Below are 21,568 nucleotides of genomic sequence, written 5' to 3'. Positions count from 1 at the left end.
CACACCATGGTTGGGCGAATCAGGCTTAGCCGTTCTCGGCTTTCCCCCCGCAGAGTGCAGACAGGGAACTGGGTCCAATGCTCGACGATCCCGGCGGCGGTCATGACGTCAGAGACCCCAAAGACAGGAAAGCCGGACTGAATCTCCAGCACTTCTTTTTATTTTTTTTTTATTTTATTTTATTCTTTCTAGGGTTCTCAGAGTAGGAAAATGCTTTTAGAGGCAAAACAAATGTAGAAACCCTCTCTATATTAGATCAGTAGCCATCCATGGATGCTCTGCATGCGGAACAGCAGTCCATTCCAGCGGTCGCAGGCCTAGAACACAACCATAGATAACCGCGCCGTGCCAGAACGGGACCCTTCCAACGCTCTTTTTTTCCCTTGAGAACTCTCGCTATCAGGCATTGAGCGCATTCTCATTGAGCCTCGAGTTTGTAGCTCGAGTGATGTGCTCTCTGAATTGAGTTCGACCGCGAGTTTAAAGCTCCTACTACTACTCTCCTGCTTCTGAGCGATTGATCAAGTACGGCCGATCAGAGCTCGACGAGAGCTCTCGCGACCCAATACAGACCAGGCGAGGATCCGTGGCTCCGCCGCTCTCTCGACGACATCATCACCGCCCAGTGTTGGCCAGGGAGCAGCGGTGGTTGACACCACGACTTCCAGGCAGGCTGATTCCATGTCGACCGTCGAGATGGCCGCCGCTGCCTTTTCCACGGCCGATGCCGTGACGGCCCCGCCTGCATTCGATGCCGGTGGAGCGTTCAATGCGGATTTTCTGGGAATGGCCTTTCACGACGACGATGACAGCAACGCTGCTTGGGGTTTCAGTCCGCTGTCACCAACTTTGCCCGCCTGGAACGCAAAAACAGATCCTTCCTTTCCCGTGTCCCTATCCCTGGATCCCGAACTCAAGCCCCCGACAGCGACGGCGCAAATGAACAACGGCCAACCGACGCCACCACTGGACGAGAAACCTTCGTTGGTTACGGCCTCCGAATTGAACATGGCGTCCTATCCGGCCGCCGCCGATGGCAAGACAAATCGCGGACAAGCCAATCCTGCCCCGGCAGCACCAGCATGGAACGATGCCCCGACGCCGCCCAGCGCCGACACCACCCACCGTCGCAAGAGCAGCGGGGGCGGTAGCAGCAGTGCGCGCGGCGGAGGGGGAACGGACAACCGCGGGCCCGTCACAAAACGCCGCCGGAGTGCGCGCGGGCACAAGCCAACAGCCCATCACCGCATGACCAGCAGCAGCGGCGCGGACTCGGACGATCCGGACCCGGAGCAATTGAAGCGGGAGAGATTCCTAGAACGCAACCGCCTCGCGGCCAGCAAGTGCCGGCAGAAGAAGAAAGAGCACACGATGCAGCTCGAGTCCAAGTTCAAGGAGCAGTCCGACAAGCGCGACGAGCTCAACGCGGAGATCTCCGCGCTGCGGGGACAGATCCTGGCCCTGAAGAACGAGGTGCTCAAGCATGCCCAGTGCGGCGATGAGCCCATCAAGCTGCACCTGGCCCAGATGGTGAAGCAAATCACGTACCGAGATAGTCAAGATCCCCACGCGCACGGCCTGGCAGATTGCTCGGCGGCAGCAGCCGCAGCTGCAGCCGCTGTGGCTGCCTCTGCTGCCCCCTTGTCCGCATCGGCGTCCGCCTCCGCCTCCGCGTTGGTGTCTGGCTCCGCCGTTCCCGACGCGCAGAGCTCGACGCCGTCATCCTCGTCGCCCGTCCACGGCGGTATCTCCTTTGGCTTTGACGAGCAGCTGCACATGGACAGCTCGACGTCCTTTGAGCAGCAGATTCGACGCGACTCGGAGGCGTCCATGGCGTTTTCCGCCGATGACGACTTTGACAATCTCATCAATGTATGACCTACTTTTATTTTTTTTTCCTCACGAATTCCCGAAAACCAACGTCTTTTGATCATTACTCGGAGAAAAGGGAGGGAGGCTTGTCTTTTTTTTTTTTTTTTCTTTTTTATTTCCTTGTTGGTGGTCTTTGTGATTGAACCGGCGAAGCGGAATAATAGGTGTGGGTGGCGTTTATGCTGCGATCTACAATAGTCCTAATCAAACTATTTTATCAAATGAGCAGTTCTCTGTGATGTCTGTAGAGTAGCTGAATATTGTATTGCAGTTGTAAGATCTACCTTAGTTCCATCAAAGATTTGGGTGTATATGCACTTTCATATGAGAATATATACATCAATCGACAAACGGATTAACATAGGTAGGTACATTCATAGCCTCAATGGCCCACTCCACTTCATCCCTATACTAACAGAATAAAGACAAAGCCATGCACAACAAACATGGAGCATCAAAGGCAATACCGGCCATGGGGCATTCAAGACGAAGGCGGAGCCATTGCTGGATGAAAGCAATGGCCCAGCAACGAGACCTGCATCGGCAGCACCGTTGTCATTTTGTTATTTTCGGCGAGCGGCGACATGAGAGTTTGCCATGGACGGCTCGGCAGAAGGGCCTGCGTGCACAGATTCTCCTCTGAAAAAGAGAAGAGCGAGAGACTGCGCAGTCCTTCCCTTTCATTCCAATGTCGCTCTTCGGCATTTCTTCTGTCTTTCATGGTGTTGGGCTTGTTGCTCCTGCTGTTGTTGCAACAACAGCAGTCGCGCCGCCCACAGCGGTGATGGCGGGGCACGGAGAGTGCTTGCATGAGGGAGCGAGCCTCCCCGTACTTATGCGGGGAGGCCAAATTTGAGGTAGAATAAGTACCTCATCGCGCAACGGTCGATTGACCTAAAATGCGGAAAGTCACAATTTTAAAATCAGAGCCGGCGGCGGCGGAGCAAGGCAACACCACCCACAGCTGTGCTGTGAACATCGCTGTGGGTGGTGAATCCAAGGTTTTGAGCCCCGACCCCCGTTTTCTTTTTCTCAGGGACGGGGCAATGCCATCATCATCGGTGGAAGAGGGCTCGCCTCGTGCCTGTATAGAACATCGAGCGGTGTGGGTTGGGATCCAGATCCCGGCCCGGCCCCCCTCCCATACCGGGAAGGGATGTCGGGCCGACACAGGACATCATCGGGCAATAATCACCCAGAACCTTGCGGTATCGAAGTTGAGGTGATTGCAGCACCCCCCCCCCACCGTTATGCGGGGAGAGATGCAGCAGATGTGCACCTCCCGGGGCGACACCACCCCAATCATGGGAAACGTGGATCCGGGAGGTGCATCACGCCGCAGAGGAGTCCCGCGCTGCGAAAAATCGCGCTATCGACGTTGGCGTCGTGGGTACACCATTCATACATATGTGGGTTGGGATCTAGCTCTTCAGCGGGGCATCTTTCTCGCCGACGGCAGCGTTTGCCTCGGAGGTCGGCCAGATTCTCAATGGGCCGCTGTCGCCTTGGTCAACGGCAGCGGACTTGTCGGTGTCCGCAACTCGGAAATATCGATGCCGATGTGGGTTGGGATCCAGCTCGACAGAGCCCCGTACAGGGCATGGATGGTTGTGTTACGAAGGTCCTGCCGAAGTCTCTGGTTCGTTGGCGTGACTGCAGCGGACAATGACTGAACCAGAGCCTGGAAGATATCGATATATGGGTTGGGATGCAATTCCCAGGACTCCTCACCTAAGGAGGGTGCCATCGTTGTTGCTATCGTTGAGGTGATAGCACAGAAGAGTAAGGCAAGTTGAAGAAGGAGAAAAGACTTGAGTTCGTCCGAAAAGGGGTATTTATAATTCTGCGTCAAGAATGAGGTGAATGTTTGAATTTGCCGTCGAACGAGACCAGGCCTAGCCAAAGTGCCAAATTGGAAACAAGTTTCAAATGGGGGGTTTGCGCTGATTTTTTCCAACTGATTCGACTTTTGAAGTTTCGGAACTTCAGCCATGTGCAACAGTGTCTCGCCTTTTCAAGCTACCGTGTTACCACTTGAGAAGATTTCTTGTCCAACGTGGCGACTGGAATCTGACAAAGGATTCTATCGATCAGCCTGGGCCCGGTCCTTGGAACATGACTCAGTGTTTGATCGAGTTTCTTGTGTCCATGTCCATCGATTCAGGCAGTTTTAAGAACACAGCACACGGAAGATTCTACGAAGCGGCTACAGATACTCTGGATGATGCAGAGGTAAACACTACAAGTTCTTTCGTCCTGATTCCACGACTTGAACAGGCGAGTCTTGGTCTGTCCAACAGGTACGAACATTAGACGAGGACCCGTCGGTTATAAATTCAAATGAAACCATTTTCCGGCTATGCCAGTTCGCTTCCCAGAGTGAGTAATTGTTGAAGGTCGACGAGCCGGGTCGGATCTCGGTTGAATTACAGTTTTCCCATTTCCAGGGAGTTGGTTCGTTTGGTAAGGAGTCGAATTGATCGACGATTGCTTGCTAATAGCAGTTCTCTCATTCGATGATAAAGAAGCGAGAAAAATCTTCAATTCTTTGTCCTTTTGTGCGGTCAGTGTGACCTGTGAACTCCTGCAACAGTGTGCCTGCTATCCACGTGATCTTTTGGGGTTTGGTGACAGGAACCCTAATCAGCCAACAAGTCCGTCAAGGTAGGAGCGGGACATGTGACAACCAACATGAACATTTCCCCTTTACATGCCTCAAATTAACAATGAAAGAATGTACCTATGTACAAAAGTCATTTCCTTCATACACATCTCGTAAACGTATCTTTTCCACTGACACCGCTCATACAATGACCAGGAAAAGCATCGTCGACAATGTCATCTTCATCACCAAAGCTTCATTGTTAGGGTTGTTGTATCCCAGTTGCTGCGTCGTTAAAGTTGTGCATCTTGGCGTCATGGCTCGACGCTGCTGCTTCTCCTCCTCGATGCTGCTCGGGTTATGTTGTCGCTGTGGTGTTCTTGGCCACAGCAACGACGCCCAGAGTTCGTTCAAATTCATCCTGCTCAGAGGATTGATGTTCTCCCAGCAAGAGAACGGAGCATCAGGAAATTCGGAAGAGCCTCCCCAACGACACACAAGGATTATGGGGCGTTCAAGACAGCGCGTTAATATTTTCGTTTTTTTTTTTCTTCCCCTCTCCTCCTTCTTCCTCCCTCAGGTCCACCCCCACTCCTTCAATAAGAAGGGTACGGGGCTAATACTACTATTCCAGTGCTCGTAGTTAGTCCCCTAATCACGAGAGACAGTCATGGTGGGCTGCACTCACTAATTGTATAGTATTGTAGCCCACACTGCGTCGATAGTGTATGTATCGACAGTATCAAAGTCATCGTTGTGACTTCCACAGCGATCTGGTAGCCCTTGTTACACCAGTATGCGGCGCAGGGCCTCCTTGACCTCATACGGCTTCGGGCCGGCACCCGCACCCACCACATGTGGGTTGGGATCCAGCTCTGTTTCTCCCCCCATTAAGGGAGGGGGAAAGAGCTGGATCCCCGCGGGGTTGCACAATATCGTGCATTGTATTCATACTAGAATGCATTCTTAACTTTTTTCGTATCTATAAGATACGAAGCTAAAAGTAACAACAAAATTAGTAGGCTACCCTAATCACGAGCGGCAGCGAAACGTTCCAGCGGTCAGACTCACAATACATGCGAGATACTAAGCCCGACACGTGGTTGCGCAGCAGACGGCACGGAAACGGGCTTCGTGCCTCACACCATGTATAATTTTGGCCATCGTCGGCAGATAAATAAATAAATAATTGTTGAGTTACTACCACTACTATAATAGTAGTAGTGACATGGTGGGAGTGGTAGCGGAAAGTAGCAAGTTGGAAGAAGAAGAAAAAGAAACTGAATTCGTCGGGTGCTCACAGGGGCCTTTTTTATAGCTTATATCCTGTGTTCGAGAACATGCTGCTGACTTCACGGATATTTTCATCAGGTTGGACAAAATCACCGACATTCACGACATTTCCGATGGATATTCCCGCAACGAATCCAATTACGGAAGCTGCTCTGAGTCTCGAACCTTTTTGATTGCCCAACATCAGACAGTTGTCTTTCTTTTAGTACTACTTTGCAGTTCGCACTGGTCAATGCTGTCTTTCGATGGCCTTCCATGTAAGGGCGTGACTGTTACCAAGCACAGGACCGATAGGCTCTGTAGCATAGGGCCGGATCTAATGCAAGTGCTGTCTAAATCTTTTGCCGATATTATAATTGGTTTCTGGACTCAGTTCACTTTGCAGACATCCTTGTTCAAGAGTTTTTGTATTCTAGGCGGAGCTGGCTTCGCATCCTACGTTGGAAGTTGTGCACAATGAAGGTTGGGGTTCACTTTGAGTTTTCCTCATGATAAACCAATCCTAACCTTGTAAGCCACCCAGATCCGTGATGGTGTAGCGGTAACATCACTGTCTCTCACACAGTAGCCCGGGGTTCGACTCCCCGTCACGGAAATTCTTTTTTTTTTTTTTTTTATTTACCGCCTCGAAGTCTGAAAAGACTACCTACCACACTCTGTTTCTGTTGCGTGATTCAATTTTGCGAAGCGAACGAATCAAGGTAATAAGTAGTCGGCATTGTCATGATCGAATTCGTTCCAAGATGGACAAACATGCATGTCCTGCGTCAGCCCGAACCGGCCATTGTCTCAGAAAGTTTGGCACCTCCAGCCTCCCTCTAGGTTACATGCTCAACCTCAACATCTTCTCTTTGTGTCTTCGGAAGTACTGGAGAACTACTCCTAGTCAAAGCATCCAACAGCTCTACTGTGGATGCAGGACATACTCAGCGACTGATACTGGCAGGTAAAGGTACCCGAATACTTAAAGCTCTTGAACGTCAATCCATAGTTAGTGGTTAGGGCTAGGATTCTGAGGAACTCAGTTCATTATTGTAGGTAAACGAGGACTACCAAAGACGAACGTTGGTATATAAGAGTACTGCCCTCGTTTCCTCCATATACACATTTGCAAAGACAAACATGAGACGATAAAGAGCACTATGTACAAAGAACATGATTTCCTCCATACAAATCCCCTAAATAAGTACTACCTATTAAGTGTCATCGCCCTATTCGCAACACCAGCGCCGTCCAGCTTATACCTGTCGTCGTAGTCGCGACGCAGCCATCCCGGGTTGTACCGGTTGTCGTACGTACTAAGGTAGTCTTGGGCGTCGCGAGCGGCGGGCGGGCTTCAATGTCATGCGTCGTTGCAGTCGCCCGGTGAATTCCGGAAGCCAGGCAACAGCAATCGTACCATTCCGCCAACGGGGGGAGGAAGCGTTATCCCCCCTCCTGTGCCCACCAAAGAGGTAAATCAACACTGCCACGATGCGATCTGCTTCGGTGCCACTCGCGCCGGGATTGTCACCAGCTTCCTCTCTTCCCCGACAAAGAAGGGAAGCATTGGTGATTGCATGGCCTCTCAGGGTTGGCATATCCCTGAGAGGCCATGCGGGTTATCATTTTTTTTTTAAAAAAAAAAAAAAATAAGTATTGATTGATAATTGTTTCCCGTATCTAATGGATACGGAACTTCTCTGTAAGAGTCAGTTCCTGATCAGACATAACGGCAAGGCAGTGAAAATGGACTAGGTTGAGTTCCACTTACTGGTTGTGATATTGTAATCCACCGGGCATCATCAATTGCTAATAGCAGCAGGGAGTCGAATCCAGGAATAAACGCACGTCACCGTGCCCGAGTCCCTGCGCGGGGGATTGTCCTGGCGCTATATCCATAGCGGTTGCAAGGTTGATCATGGTTTGCGTCGACCATCTTGCCACCTCTCTGCAGCAATTTTGCCGATAGAGACCAGAGATTTTTTTTTGTTTCCCTCGCTTCATTTCATTGTGTCGTTTGTGCCGTTTCTTGTGTCCCGGCTCCTGGAGCTGTTGCAGCTGATATGCCAGGACCGGCGCCTGGTGATGCTGTCGCAAGACCATCATCATGGATGGATGGCCGTCTCCGAAGGTCTAGTTAAGCCAAATGTGTGGGTTGGGTCCTAGCTCCAACATGGACTCCTTATACTCATGCCCACAGTAAGTGGGCGCATTCATTAATGAATGCATTTTAATAATAATAATCAAAAAATTCTTTCCGTATCTTGTTGATACGGAACCTAAAATACATCCACTACCAGAGGTTAGTATAAATAGTAGCCAAATCATGATCGGCAGCCAAAACGCATCAAGGGCAGACAGAATCATGCAACGAATGCGGGAGGTCAACCTCACCATCCAGCAGGAGCAGGCAGATGCCACTCGATCAGCACGTTTCTAGCCTCCGCAAAGAGCTAGTTTGTGGGGGGCCTTGTATTCGGCAGTCAACGGCCGGCGTTGACTGCTCGAGTGGGCCATCAGTAGTAGTTACTACTACCATTTTGATGGTAGTAGTAACTACTACTGTTATAAATAAATAAATAAATAAATAATTGCCGTCGTAAGAGGAGCGAGAGGACAGAGAAGACAACTATCGTCGTCGTCGTCGTTGTTGGTGTAGTAGGTGCAAGCTGCACCTCATCAGGGTGCTTGATCCCTAATAAAAAGGAATTTAAAAATTTATTAAATAGTTAAGTAGTAAGTTGAGGAAGAAAAAAGAGCTCAGCTCAAGCGACTTCCAGGAGGTATTTATACCTTACCCCGCTGGGTTCGAGAACGCGCTCTCAGTCTCACAGACGCCGTCAGGTCACACAGAATTCACGAACATGTCTCTGCTTTGTATCAAGATCGTTGACGCTCTTCCGGTTTTGTGAACTTTTCCAATGCTTCATGTCCAATGACGGAGTATCATTTGAGCGCAGTGACAGCATTTGATCTGAGACACCGGGTGCTTTTTTGTTCCTAGACTTATTGGAAACTTAGAACGGATGAAGAGAGGTCGTATGCACGCTTTGGCCGTGAATCAAGCTGTCCTGTCATCCGAACACATGACAGCTGCTGAAGTGGCTTTGCAAATCAATAGGAGGCTTTTGTTTCTGCTGGCACCACTTTGTACTATCAGCAGGCTAGTTGTTTGCCCAAGTGCTAATTGAATGACTAGTCTAACATACTTCAGTATCATACATCTAATAACCGCAGTTGCCTGCTGACTCCTCGCCAGTTTGTGATCATCATCTTTGCGACACGAATGGCCTCTAATTCCACATCTTCCTGCATCTCCTTCGCCGCCATGGCCACATCCGAGCCCAAGAGCAGCGGACCAAACACGTAGCTGAGGCGGTCGGCGTCTAGGACCCCTGACAGGCCAATCGTCGGGATGTTCTTGCGGCGGTGGTACTCGATCGTCCGCTCTGCCTCGTCAAGGAGAATCGCACACAGCCCAAATACTGCGCAGATGAGGTCCAGCTGCATGTCACTTGTCAGGGCTGTGATGGCCAGCGCAATGGCGCGCTGCCTGGCCGTCTCTCCCGTCCGATCCGCGTGGCTTCCCCCGAGTTCTGTCCAGGGCGGCTGGCTGAGGTTAACCAGGTTCCAATACAGCGGCCGCGAGCCTAGGATGCCGCCCGGCAGTCCCGCGAGGAGCTGCTTGAACACACACGCCACACTGAGAACATGGAAGCGTCCCCGGAGAAATTCCTCGGATTCCGATCCGAGCCCTACGGCTCGCGAGGGAAAGTTGCTCCTTCGCATGGTGATGTCTACTCTGTCTTCCTCCTGCTCCAGCGGCAGCACCTGATCCGCGAAATGGTCGTAAATCCGGGCCGCCACTCTGAGATCTCCGGAGTCGAAGAAAACATTCCGAGCATTTGGCGCTACGTTCTCGTCAGCCGTCTTTGCCCTAAATCGACGACGGTGCGTATCGACCTACCGTGAGTCCGTAGGTACGAAATCGTCGCCACGATACATGATGGAAGCCGCATACTCGCCGGCGCAAAGTCCACCGGCAGCGTGAGGACACTGTATCCTCCAAGACGAGCCAAAGTCTCTAGACTGCGTCCATTCAGAGAATTCATGGCATGAGTTCGATTGGACAGACTTGTCAAAGTCTTGATCCGCCGCAGTGTTGGGCTACTACGACTCTTATGTCTCATGTTGAATGTTGAGCGCATACTATGTATCTTGCGCAGCAGATTGTCTCTTCGATTGCCGTGTGTCTCTGATGGCAATCCGCCATCACCTGGCAACAGTCAAATCGCATGTCACAGAACTCCCAAACATCAACTCACCCGCGACACTGTGGATGCCCTGGTCAACCACCAATTGAGGGCATTTGTGATGAGCCGCCAGATTGTTGAATTTTCGGGTAGCCATGTGCTGACGTGTGGGCAGTCGCATGTCTGAGAACAGTCTCTGGGAAATCATGTCGCTCGACAGATTCCACAGATCCAGCGGGACATAGCCGCTGACGTCAGTCGAGCGCGTTGCAGCGCTAACGTTCCGGAATCCGGGATGATCACTATACTCTGAGCTGGGCGGCCGCGGACAGTGCATTTGTCGGTCAAACCGGTTCAGCTCAGACGACATGGACTGTCTCGCTATCTCCTGCAATTCGGAGACCGAGGGAACCATGTGTTGCTGAACGGTGGCGATGGGGGAGGTGACATGTCTTGATGGCCGGCGGTGAACTGTCGGAGAGCTATCCTCGGTGGTGTTGGTGCTGACGGTGTGATCACTGACTTTTCTAGCTTCCGTAGTGCCCTTGATGCTGGTCGTGGTCACCATGGACCGGACCTCGAGGTCGGCATGAACCTCAACGGTGTGCTCGTCAGTTGCCGCAACTGGTCTGCCTTTGGTCGATTCATCATCGACCAGGGTACCTGATGCTGAATGCCTCAGCTGCGGCCTGCGGTACCGAAACACCGTCCTGAGGACGGCGAGCCCTCGCGAAGTCGTATCGCGGATGCTTACACTCCTTGACGACCGCACAGACAGAATGCTTCTCTTTGGCTCGGAGGATGGCCGCTTCGATGACTGCGGAGTCTTGGATGTGGCAGTGGTGAAGCGGTCCAGCTCCGCTCCCTGGCCTTGACCATCGGCTATATCTGCTCGAGAACTGGCGTCACTGTCGGACGAAACATCACCGTGTTCCTGAGGCCGGTCTGGCCCTTGTGGCCCTTGGTTTTCAGCATCTGTCGTGCCGGTCCCATGATCTGTAGCCTCAGAAATCGTGCTGGACGGAGTGTCCTGGGATGGATGGGAGACATGGCCAGCATGTGACCTATGGAAGCGGTCGATCAGTTGGTAAAAGAACTTCATAGCGTTCCCAGTGCGCAGCCAGGGCGCTCTGCCCAAGTCTTGATGACGCTCCGAGGTTGTGATGCTGAAAGGCCCGGCAAGTTGGGACGAGTTTACCAAACATAGAGGGAACGCGCAGGCTTCGATCGCTCTTGCCCTCTTTGTGGACGGAAACAATGCCACTTCTCATTTCGACAACCCGAAAGAAAAAAAAAAAATCATAAAAAAATAAACCACCCCCCAACCTCCATCAAGGACCCAGAACTCCAGTCCAGTTTACATATCCTAACATTAACAATGTGACATGAAAGAAAACGCCTGTTGTCATGCATCGTCGCTCTCGTCATGCCAGTTACAACTCATCGTTTTCTCCCTCGAGGAGAATGTACTTTAGGATATCGCTCAGCGTCAGCACTCCAATCAGGTGGAAGGAATCGTCCACCACAATCAGCCGGTGAACGCGCGATTTGCGGATGGTGTCAAAGATGGTATCCAGCCCATCATTAACAGAACAAGTATAGATGCCGGGAAAGTCCTGTCGACAGTCAGCGGCGATGCCCGACAGCAAGAGTCAAAAGAAAAAGAAAAAAAAAGGAAACATACCGGAGAGCGCTTCTTCAATGCTTCGCCCACGGTGAGGTTCAAGTCATCGTACACTCCACCTTTGATTAGGGTAATTACATCCACCGCCTCGAACACATTGTACACCACGCCTGGCGCAAAATTAGCTTGTAGTCCCTCTCGCGATCGATCTACAATTCTTACCCTCTGAGTTTACAATAGGCACACTAGATATACTGCGCTCGACCAGCTGATGAATAACGTCCATCACGGGCGTGTCCATCGACGCCGTGGCGATATTCTCGTAGGTTCCTAAACGGATTTCCTTCAGCGGCTTGCGCAAGGTCTGTGTCTCGCCAACATTGACAGCGACGAATTTGAGGATGCGGTATTGTGTAACGACGCTGACGACCAGAGGCCGGTCCGTTTCGCTATCATTAGACACGAGAGGTATCCGTCGCGCGCGCGAGGAGAGCATGCGCCGACACGCTTCGTAGAGCGGGCGTTCCGGGTCGATAGAGATGGTCTCTGGCGGCGCTACGCCGAGTGCCTTTTCAACTTCTGTGCAATGGGCCCACATGTCAGCTCAGTCCGGGGTTCGACCCCCAAGCGGCAAGTTCCGCACCTCTCAAACTGTTCAGGCGGAATTGATCGATTTGGTCGAGCTTTGCAGGATTCTGGAAATAGTACTGGATAACGTTGATATAGTCGGAGGTGGTGAGAAGACCGGCGAACGTTGAGGTGGACGAATCCCACAGAGGCGCGGAGACGATGCCTGTCATGTCAATGGCAGCAATCAGCGCTGTTCCTTGCATCTTCTTTGCAGGGCAGCTTACCATTTTGGATGAGGATGTTGAGACTCTCCTTGACGGAGAGCGAGGTGTCGAAAATGATCAAACGGAAGCTCAGCGGCAGCACGTCGTAACTGGTTCGCACCTTGAGAAAGTTGCGAATGGCGCGCTGTCGGACGCGATTAGTGTCATCCTCGTCATTCTAAGGCTCTCTCACTCATGTGCTCTTCGCCAGGGTTGTCGGGAAGTTCGCTGGTGCCATCACCATACCCCCACCACAACCCCGCGATGGAGCTCGGGCCTCACGAAAAACAAGAGTGAAAGAAAGATTCGTCGGGATGATAGCAGGAGAAAATCCGACTTACCAGACCCATCTGCTCTTCCCGATCAATTGCGCGCTCGGTGTGAAGCGGCGCCATTGGATGCGACAAGCCTCGGGGCCGCAGATAAGACGCGGGCTGCACGTAGCTGACCTCGTGACCGGCGCCTGTGGCACGGGAACGGCCGGGGCCACTCAGACTACTCGAACCTGCCGCGTTCCCGTCACCGGTCGATTCATCTGGATCTCGCGTCGCGCCGGGGCCAGAAGACGAGGCCGAGGAGGAAGAGGGAGCAGTGGAAGAATGGCGATCGGTCGTGGGAGATGCCGAACGGGAAATCCGGTGGTCGTCATGCGCCATGGTTGAAAGTTTAGTGGCCTAGTAACTAGGTGAAAGACGCCCAGAAAATGATCCTCATATAGAGGGAAAAGGGCGTTTATCGCTGCTATAGCTTCCACTCTTCAGATATAGTTCTAACAGTTCAAGAGGGGGGTTTTCCTTGCAATCGTCTTTTGTCCGTGAAAAAGAGGGGTAGGTGAGATACGGAAGCGTGTTGAGACGACGCGGAGTCCCGCACACAGCGGCAGCATTGAAGAATTGGGACTGCTGGGCGTCTTTTCTCCCGACACAGAGGGTCAGCCTGGAAGAGACGATCGAACGATGCAAGCTGGGGAGAATCAGTTTGCTGCCTCAGGTTTGGAAATCCGGAATAGGAATCTGAGGGTTGGATTCAGGGAGGGAAGGAAGCAGGTGGGGCCCAGCTTCCTTCCGGGTCGCTTCAATCTTTTCCAAGTTCCTCAACTACATGTGATTGTTTCTCTCTACCTCCTTACTACTTGTTCAAACTCTGAAGATCCAGTCGATCGAGGTTTCGTGGAGGCGGAGAGCGAGGTTCAGCTGTCCAACAGCTTGATGTGCAGTGGCGAACAGGAGGTTCAGGACGCCCTCGGCCTTGGCATCCTGTCGAATGAAAACCAGTGGAAATGCTGGCCCCCGCCCCACCAAAATGAACGAGACAGTCGAGTCGAGATGACAGGACAGAACAGAACTCCATCGAACCCCGAAAATGAATACGAACTCAATTACAGCAGTAGAAAATACTAGCAATAACTGTCTGTTCCGAAATCACCGCGGTCTTGATGAACGCCCAGACACAATAACCATCTATCGTCCCGGACAAACGCAACGGGTATCATAATGCTTCCTCCTCAACAATCACGATGCTGCCGCAGTGGGTGCCGTCTCGGCGGGCTTGTCATTATCCACCGTCAGGTTTCCCAACTTCTCTTCGAGCTGTTGCTCTCCCGTCGGAGCCGTAGTCGCCGTCGTAGCGCGCTCTTCACCACCCCGAAGGTAGAATTCTGATTCCCCGATCTTCTTGCCCCGGGCAATCCAGCGCTGGCGGTATGCTTCACGGCGCCGCTCGGCCAGCTTGTTCAAGGCCGGCCAGTAATCCGAATGGCGATACTCAAACTTGACGTCTCCACCAATGTCGGCCATCAGCTGCTGCGGAGGCACATGCTTGCGCAGATCATCGTTGAAGATAAGCTTTTTCTGTGTCACGGGATCGATGAACGGCCAGATGACCTTGAGGAAGGCATTGATGTACCAAGGGACTATATAGTCACCAGTCAGGTCACATTGATCGCACAATTCAAAAATGAAAACTCACTGTTAATCACTAGCGCCCGTCCAAGGCGCTCTGGATAATGGTTCTGAAGAAAGTCCAACGTCTGCTTGGCCTGACCGATCGTGGAGTTTTGCCCATTTTTGGTTTGATTGAAGTCGATCACCAGAGTCAGGCTCTCCTGGCCCGGCGGCATGAGTTCGATGACGCGCTCCAACATAAACACCAGATGCTGGATTTGGCGAGGGCTCGTCTTGGTGTTTTGATTGGATGGAATCAGGTAATGGCAGGGACGCCCCTGGATGTCGTACCCGAGTAGCACCTGCTTGCCCGTCTCGTTCTCAATCGAGATGTACTCTGGAGTTAGCTTGTCCCCGATGTAGTCGCGACGCCACGCCAGGGTGTTGCGGAGCCGTTTGACGGCCTCCGCGACGTTCCATTTCGTGGCCCGTAGGTAACGAAGCAGACACTCGCGCGTCAGGAATATGCGATCGTCGTCCGTCATTGGCGTTTCCTCTGCGCCTTTGGCCAAGCTCACAGGCACTGTCGTCCAGGCCGAAACCTCCTTTAGGACTTGCTCATACTTGCTGTTTTGTTCCGGAGTCAATTGCGCCGGTGGTTCGGGCCGTACGCCTTCCAATGGCTTCGGAAACGGCTTGGTAATTACCCCGTCAGCAGCGGAATTGGGTAGACCAAGATCGTCGAGAGGATCTGCCAGCTGTGCTTCAGGCTCGGATTCTGCAGTGGCCATGGTACTTTCGGAAGATTTTGGCGGGGTGTCCTGAGGATTGCTCGCAGCTGAAGCTGCAGCAGGGTCTCCGTCGATGGCAGTCATGGTTCCAACTTCATCAACAGCAAGATGATTCTTGATTACTTGTTTGTTGGTCTGAAGATTTATATATAGGTACGTAGGTGATTGACAAGGAGCTGAACCAGGAGCTTTCGGATCTGATTGCTCCGACATTCCGACCCATGATGGCTCATGACTAAGCCGCTTGTGATTGGCGGAGAGCGATCGACCTGTTATGTTGGTTCATGGCTCCGTACTCTGATTGGCCCGGTGGATCTCCAGAGCCAGTTTACGCGTGCGGACGCGTCTCGCGATTCAGCTTGAAGAAAATGAACGCCAACTCTAGAGAACGTAAACACTTGGTGCACACCACAAACACAAGGAACAATGGCAGATAGTAACGAACTCGACGAGCTGTTCGCATCGGCAGCGCCTGACGGCATCCCGCCGGATGTTCGCACCGAGCTGGAGTCCATGATGCGACTCCACGCGATCTCCCCGCAGGAGCTTTTTTACAAATGGGAGTCCTACAGCATCAAGATGGGCTGGGAGGAAACCAAGTTGGATTTGGAGACTGTGCGGGGGTTCAAGCATGATGTGCAGGAAGCGCTGGAAAGGGAGAGCCGCGGGAAGAATCCCCAGCAGCGGGGTATCGAGAAAAGAGCTGGCCCGTCTCCTGGAAATACAGACGTTTTTGGGATGTAGGTTGAATTCCGCCTGTATGTCGATCATGTCTGACTATTTGCAGGCTTGACGGATTGGGCCCCAACACACCGCAGCCTCGAAAGACCATTGCGGGATCTGCCAAGCGAAAATCCGCATTCGAAACGCCGATGGCACCAAAGATTGGACGCTCGGATCTGAACAGCTCGCCGGCAGACTTCAAAACGCCGAGAGAGACGAATGGATTCAAAGACGCTCTACAGTAGGTGTGCTCGATGTGATTCCTTTAAATTTCTAACACTTTGCCAGGTCTGTGCCGTTCTCCGAACGCTCGAATCCTGGACAAATTCTGGAAACTCTCAATGGGCACCTCGAGCCGCCTAAACCGCCTGTCGCGCCCTATGCAGAACCTCGAATCCGGCCGACGGCCAATACCGACCTGAAGAAGTTTGGATACAAGCCAATGTCGATGCGGTTGAGTGAGACATCGGAGGTTCTCGACGACCGGATAGATGAGTTTACGGAGATTGTAGAAAAGCGCTATCCGGACCTGACGCTCGGCAGCGCTACAATGCAGAGCACGAGCGAGGTCGTGGCTGTTGGCCGAATTGCTTCAGACAGCCTGGAAGGCAAGCTAAACACCGCCTCCCTGGTTCTGGAGACGTCGCGGCGGACGGGAGCAGGCCTGAGGGTTCCCCTCAAGGTGGACTTGCTTCCGTCGGTGCAGTTCTTTCCCGGACAGTTGGTTGCGCTTCGGGGCATTAATGCGTCGGGCGAGTACTTTACGGTCAAAGAGGTTCTGCCGATCCCACTTCTCCCACCAGCCGCGTCGACGCCGGGCACGATGGAAGCGATTCGCGAGCGACTCGGGGATGATGCTTCGAGTCAACCGCTAAACGTAATAATCGCTAGCGGGCCGTACACCGCCGATGACAATCTCGATTTTGAGCCCCTGAATGAGTTGTGCCGAAAAGCAGCGGACGAGCACGCAGACGGACTCATTCTTCTTGGGCCTTTCCTGGATTTGGAACACCCGCTCCTCGCAACGGGGGACTTTGACCTCCCCGAGATCCCCGGCCTGGATCCTGACACCGCCGACATGAGCACGCTATTCCGGCACTGGATTGGAGGTCCCCTGCAACGACTCTGCGCAGCAGTGCCGAGCATCACGATCATAATGGTGCCATCGGTACGGGACGCCGTCAGCAAGCACGTGTCGTGGCCGCAGGAGCAGCTGCCACGAAAGGAGCTCGGCCTGCCGAAGCAAGTGCGCATGGTGTCCAATCCGGTGACGGTGTCGCTGAACGAGGCCGTAATGGGCATGTGCGCGCACGACGTCCTCTACGAGCTCCGCAAAGAGGAAGCGCTGGGTGGACGCGCCGCAGCGGAGGCGGGAAACCTGTTGACGCGGCTGCCGAGATACCTGATCGAGCAGCGGCATTTCATGCCCATCTTCCCGCCATCGTCGCGAGAAGTCCTGCCCCGTGGCGGCGGGCCCGACGGCGTCACGCCGATCGGGGCGATGCTCGATGTGAGTTACTTGAAGCTAGGTGAGTGGTGGAACGTCCGGCCGGACGTGTTGATTACGCCGAGTATCCTTCCACCGTTTGTAAAGGTGAGTTGCGCGATTCAAAGCTCGTAAGGAAAGGATAGGGCACTAATGAAGACAGGTTGTTGAAAGCGTCCTGGTCATCAACCCGGGCACGTTATCGAAGCGGCGAGCAGCAGGGACCTACGCCAGTATGGCCCTGTATCCGCGGGAATTGACCGAGGAGGAGCGGAACGAGAAACAGCTGAACCACAAAGTGTACGAACGTGCACGTGTAGACATTGTACGGATATGATGGACATGACCTATGCAATGTTTAATTAAGGTATTTGATGATCGATCAACAATGTACAGTATTCCTCAGACCCATAACGCCAACCCCAACCATGCAAACTTCATGAAGAGAAAAGGGATTATCACCGCAAGCAAACCGTCCTCCTCCCACCCATCAACGTCCCTGACCCCTTCAACCGCCTCGCCGGCACTGCTCCCGACCCCAATGCCGCCGCCGACGCCCTCGCCGTCGCACCACCTCCATCCGTGCCACCACGAGCTACCAATTCCCCCAGACCCAGATCCCTCCAAACATGTCCACCGCCATCCCTACCAGCAGCACCTCCTCCAGCCGCAGCTGCTCTCGCCCTCCCAGAACCCGAAATACTCTCCATGGCCCTTGCAATCCCATACGCGGCATGCTGGTCGGGGACCACATCGTCCTCATCTTCCGGGTTCAACGGCTGGTACTGCGGCGGGAGGTAGATGTCCTCGATGGGGAGGTAAGAAGGGATCAACGCGGTGGGGACGGCGCCCGAGGAGCCATAGGTGACTGTCTGTGCGGTGGATTGATTGGCAGCGGAAGGGTTGTACAGAGAAGTGGGCAGGTGTTGCGGAGATTGTAGCGCGAGGGTTGTGTAGGTCGATGTGTGTGGGCGGATGAAGTCCTCGTGCAGGTCAGCGAGGCGTGGTTGGTGCATGTGGATGTAGCTGATGGAGGAGTCTTTGGTCTGGTTCTTGTGTTAGTAGTATTTGATTCGGGAAATTAAACTAATCCTACCATTTTGATTGATTTTCTCTTTGGACGGTCTGAAAGAGCAAATTGGTTACTAACAGGGAGCTGTTCCACAACCATCACTGCCGAAGTGCCGATGGATGTGTTGAATACAGATGAGCGCGTTCTGCCGTAGATTTCCGCCTTGAGAAGATACTCTTTGGTCTTGGCACTCTAAGAACAAAACCCGTGATTGGTCAGAAGGTACTGCAGTTTGCAATGTTTGCTTAGTTTGCAACTGTTGCATCTCAAGAACAAACATCTCTCCCAAACCATTCCTCAGCATAGTCCAACCAAGCAAGCAGTTAGGTACAACTCCGATTTTGATCTTGATGATTCATGTCTTTGTTACTGAGTTTTCCTGTCAGAAACTGACCACCAACTGCTTCAGGTAGTCCTTCCCAGAATGATCCTTCCGCAAGGCTCAGTACTATTTTTGAAATGATCCAGGGCCCAACTGGAGCACATTGTGCTTCCAAGGATAACTTAGGTAAAACGAACAAAAAAATCGAGAAATGCCCAGAGAGAGATTCGAACTCCCGACTTTCTCATATCCAACTCGTTTCTACGAGTGAGACGGTCTACCCCTGACCTATCCGGGCTGCCCTGTGATCTCATACTGTGCGGATGCTCTCCAGAATGGCCAAATGACCATGATGAGGGATGTCCCTGGATTTATTGAGCAATGCTCCATTGTAACAAGGCTTCTCATACTTGAGTCATACAGAGAGAGAAAAAAGAGCCTCATGTTCACTCCGGGCCTACTTCTAATTAGCACAATATCAGCAGAATACTTAGGTGCCTGAGCCTTTTTGGTGTTAGGTACGGTTTTACGCCCGGTAATGACACCGTTCTAACAACGGTAATGACAACGGTTCCAAAACCACTGAACCCCGAAAATGAATACGAACTCAATTACAGCAGTAGAAAATACTAGCAATAACTGTCTGTTCCGAAATCACCGCGGTCTTGATGAACGCCCAGACACAATAACCATCTATCGTCCCGGACAAACGCAACGGGTATCATAATGCTTCCTCCTCAACAATCACGATGCTGCCGCAGTGGGTGCCGTCTCGGCGGGCTTGTCATTATCCACCGTCAGGTTTCCCAACTTCTCTTCGAGCTGTTGCTCTCCCGTCGGAGCCGTAGTCGCCGTCGTAGCGCGCTCTTCACCACCCCGAAGGTAGAATTCTGATTCCCCGATCTTCTTGCCCCGGGCAATCCAGCGCTGGCGGTATGCTTCACGGCGCCGCTCGGCCAGCTTGTTCAAGGCCGGCCAGTAATCCGAATGGCGATACTCAAACTTGACGTCTCCACCAGCATGAGTTCGATTGGACAGACTTGTCAAAGTCTTGATCCGCCGCAGTGTTGGGCTACTACGACTCTTATGTCTCATGTTGAATGTTGAGCGCATACTATGTATCTTGCGCAGCAGATTGTCTCTTCGATTGCCGTGTGTCTCTGATGGCAATCCGCCATCACCTGGCAACAGTCAAATCGCATGTCACAGAACTCCCAAACATCAACTCACCCGCGACACTGTGGATGCCCTGGTCAACCACCAATTGAGGGCATTTGTGATGAGCCGCCAGATTGTTGAATTTTCGGGTAGCCATGTGCTGACGTGTGGGCAGTCGCATGTCTTCATACGGCTTCGGGCGGTGATGCTGTGACGAGCAGTCCAACACAGCAGACGCTAGAAGTCGATGTATCAGTCGTCGACTACCTCCACGGGAAGCAGCTCGGAGACAAATCACCGACGCCTGCGGACAGCAGCGCCTTCGCTCGCAGGCTACTACCCAGGGCGAGTATTACGGCACCTTCCTTTTCTAGTCAGTCCGCAAAGACCCCAAGTCCCCCAGGTGCTAGGGAGATCCTCGGGGCGCTTGAGCACTCGGCAAGGCGCTATTACCTTGCGTTACTCTCGGACATGCTGCCGGAGGATGTTATGAAAGATGTGCTGGTGCGAAAGGGACACGCATTTAGCCAGGGATTCAGAAATGAAATGCGAACAAAAGTGATCAACCTGAAGAAGACGTGGAAAATTCGCGCCATTAAGAATGCGGAGAAGTGGTTCGATGGCTACCTCAAGCTCCTTGAGGAGGATGGTATCCTTGACAAGCTCAAGAACGAGGGGCTTGACCTGCAAGAATGTCGCGATGCCGAGACTATCAGGTCGTTCTTGAGCGCGCGGTTACAAATCTCTTGGGTCTGCCAGGTTTTTGACTTGGCATTGGGTTGCGGGACATATTCGGCGCAGCCCTGCGTGGTAAATCTGGCTGAAGTGTAAGTAGACTCTTCTATCATTCGAAAACCCGACATATGTGCTAACCGTAGACCAATAGATGCATTCACGCAGCTGGTGACACGAGCTCGATGGTCCAAGCTGGAGGACCTGACTGAAGAAGCGGAGCTTCGCCCTTTTCGTCGGGAAGTGCTCTTGAAAAGATACGACATCTTCCGCACGATGGGAAAATTCCAGGATATATCTGAGGCAGATCTTCCCTTGTTGAAGAAAACCACATTGAAGCCTCATAGAGAGCGGAAGAAACGAAATGTAAGCTCGGGATTTGGCCGTTATTTGCGCTCCAGTGATCCGGGTCTATCGAGGTCTCGAAAGCTTCCGGGCTCCCTCGAGAGAGCCATACGGTTACTGTATCCTTGGTTATGGAAACAGTTGTGGCCCCGAACGGTTTGGGCAGGTTTTAAGCGTGGTTGTGAGTGGTTTTGGAACCGTTGTCATTACCGTTGTTAGAACGGTGTCATTACCGGGCGTAAAACCGTAACACCAAAAAGGCTCGGGCACCTAGGTAGATACTACTCAGTAGTCGTCAACATGAATAGGATCAACTACTTCAGTGAGGGCCGTCTCCGATGTTCAGGAATTTGACAAGGTTGAACGGCCAAAATCCACAACCTTTGCTTTGAGGTACTTACACAAAGTCCTGATTTATAGCATGGGCAAATCTCACAAACTGAGAAGTCATCAAAAGCCAGAACGCCCCTTAACTCAATGGAAGGTCACTAGGCAACTTTGGCAATCTTGCTTGCTATTGACAAGTGCGTCAGGACAATGATGGGATCATGATGTGTACTGGTCGCTGTCCGAATCAAGGGAAAAACAAAGATTGAA

At 52.4% G+C, this 21,568-nt stretch overlaps 10 protein-coding genes and 2 non-coding genes across 12 annotated transcripts; 4 read left to right on the top strand and 8 right to left on the bottom strand.

Annotated features, from left to right (window-relative positions):
• Positions 1–681: 681 nt before the first annotated feature.
• Positions 682–1,878, top strand: VTN31DRAFT_4410 (uncharacterized protein; the record flags this gene model as incomplete). Its single annotated transcript, XM_069404796.1, has 1 exon — positions 682–1,878. One exon carries the CDS (start codon positions 682–684, stop codon positions 1,876–1,878), a length of 1,197 nt encoding a protein of 398 aa, XP_069261733.1.
• Positions 1,879–3,358: 1,480 nt separating this feature from the next.
• On the bottom strand, positions 3,359–3,865 carry VTN31DRAFT_4409 (uncharacterized protein; the record flags this gene model as incomplete). The annotated part of the gene is made up of 1 exon (XM_069404794.1): positions 3,359–3,865. The coding sequence occupies one exon, from the start codon at positions 3,863–3,865 to the stop codon at positions 3,359–3,361; it is 507 nt and encodes a 168-aa protein (XP_069261732.1).
• A 2,426-nt stretch (positions 3,866–6,291) lies between these two features.
• Positions 6,292–6,362, top strand: VTN31DRAFT_t48. Its single transcript has one exon. It is a non-coding gene; the product is annotated as a tRNA-Glu (tRNA).
• A 2,603-nt stretch (positions 6,363–8,965) lies between these two features.
• On the bottom strand, positions 8,966–9,957 carry VTN31DRAFT_4408 (uncharacterized protein; the record flags this gene model as incomplete). Its single annotated transcript, XM_069404793.1, has 2 exons — positions 8,966–9,660; positions 9,717–9,957. 2 exons carry the CDS (start codon positions 9,955–9,957, stop codon positions 8,966–8,968), a joined length of 936 nt encoding a protein of 311 aa, XP_069261731.1.
• Positions 9,958–10,021: 64 nt separating this feature from the next.
• VTN31DRAFT_4407 (uncharacterized protein) lies at positions 10,022–11,104 on the bottom strand (the record flags this gene model as incomplete). Its single annotated transcript, XM_069404792.1, has 1 exon — positions 10,022–11,104. One exon carries the CDS (start codon positions 11,102–11,104, stop codon positions 10,022–10,024), a length of 1,083 nt encoding a protein of 360 aa, XP_069261730.1.
• Positions 11,105–11,435: 331 nt separating this feature from the next.
• On the bottom strand, positions 11,436–13,115 carry VTN31DRAFT_4406 (uncharacterized protein; the record flags this gene model as incomplete). Its single annotated transcript, XM_069404791.1, has 6 exons — positions 11,436–11,618; positions 11,687–11,796; positions 11,849–12,205; positions 12,270–12,419; positions 12,481–12,604; positions 12,801–13,115. The coding sequence occupies 6 exons, from the start codon at positions 13,113–13,115 to the stop codon at positions 11,436–11,438; spliced, it is 1,239 nt and encodes a 412-aa protein (XP_069261729.1).
• An 855-nt stretch (positions 13,116–13,970) lies between these two features.
• On the bottom strand, positions 13,971–15,217 carry VTN31DRAFT_4405 (uncharacterized protein; the record flags this gene model as incomplete). Its single annotated transcript, XM_069404790.1, has 2 exons — positions 13,971–14,371; positions 14,428–15,217. The coding sequence occupies 2 exons, from the start codon at positions 15,215–15,217 to the stop codon at positions 13,971–13,973; spliced, it is 1,191 nt and encodes a 396-aa protein (XP_069261728.1).
• Positions 15,218–15,559: 342 nt separating this feature from the next.
• On the top strand, positions 15,560–17,679 carry VTN31DRAFT_4404 (uncharacterized protein; the record flags this gene model as incomplete). Its single annotated transcript, XM_069404789.1, has 4 exons — positions 15,560–15,873; positions 15,921–16,097; positions 16,145–17,450; positions 17,506–17,679. The coding sequence occupies 4 exons, from the start codon at positions 15,560–15,562 to the stop codon at positions 17,677–17,679; spliced, it is 1,971 nt and encodes a 656-aa protein (XP_069261727.1).
• A 121-nt stretch (positions 17,680–17,800) lies between these two features.
• On the bottom strand, positions 17,801–18,441 carry VTN31DRAFT_4403 (uncharacterized protein; the record flags this gene model as incomplete). The annotated part of the gene is made up of 2 exons (XM_069404788.1): positions 17,801–18,388; positions 18,439–18,441. 2 exons carry the CDS (start codon positions 18,439–18,441, stop codon positions 17,801–17,803), a joined length of 591 nt encoding a protein of 196 aa, XP_069261726.1.
• Positions 18,442–18,948: 507 nt separating this feature from the next.
• VTN31DRAFT_t46 lies at positions 18,949–19,034 on the bottom strand. Its single transcript has one exon. It is a non-coding gene; the product is annotated as a tRNA-Thr (tRNA).
• A 446-nt stretch (positions 19,035–19,480) lies between these two features.
• On the bottom strand, positions 19,481–20,075 carry VTN31DRAFT_4402 (uncharacterized protein; the record flags this gene model as incomplete). Its single annotated transcript, XM_069404787.1, has 2 exons — positions 19,481–19,917; positions 19,967–20,075. 2 exons carry the CDS (start codon positions 20,073–20,075, stop codon positions 19,481–19,483), a joined length of 546 nt encoding a protein of 181 aa, XP_069261725.1.
• Positions 20,076–20,365: 290 nt separating this feature from the next.
• VTN31DRAFT_4401 (uncharacterized protein) lies at positions 20,366–20,838 on the top strand (the record flags this gene model as incomplete). The annotated part of the gene is made up of 2 exons (XM_069404786.1): positions 20,366–20,721; positions 20,781–20,838. The coding sequence occupies 2 exons, from the start codon at positions 20,366–20,368 to the stop codon at positions 20,836–20,838; spliced, it is 414 nt and encodes a 137-aa protein (XP_069261724.1).
• Positions 20,839–21,568: the final 730 nt, after the last annotated feature.

Source organism: Thermomyces dupontii, assembly GCF_041956625.1.
Source record: "Thermomyces dupontii strain NRRL 2155 unplaced genomic scaffold VTN31scaffold_3, whole genome shotgun sequence".
Lineage (NCBI taxonomy): Eukaryota > Fungi > Ascomycota > Eurotiomycetes > Eurotiales > Trichocomaceae > Thermomyces > Thermomyces dupontii.
The sequence above is the reverse complement of the archived record's forward strand: the minus strand, read 5'-3'. Positions and strand labels throughout refer to the sequence as shown.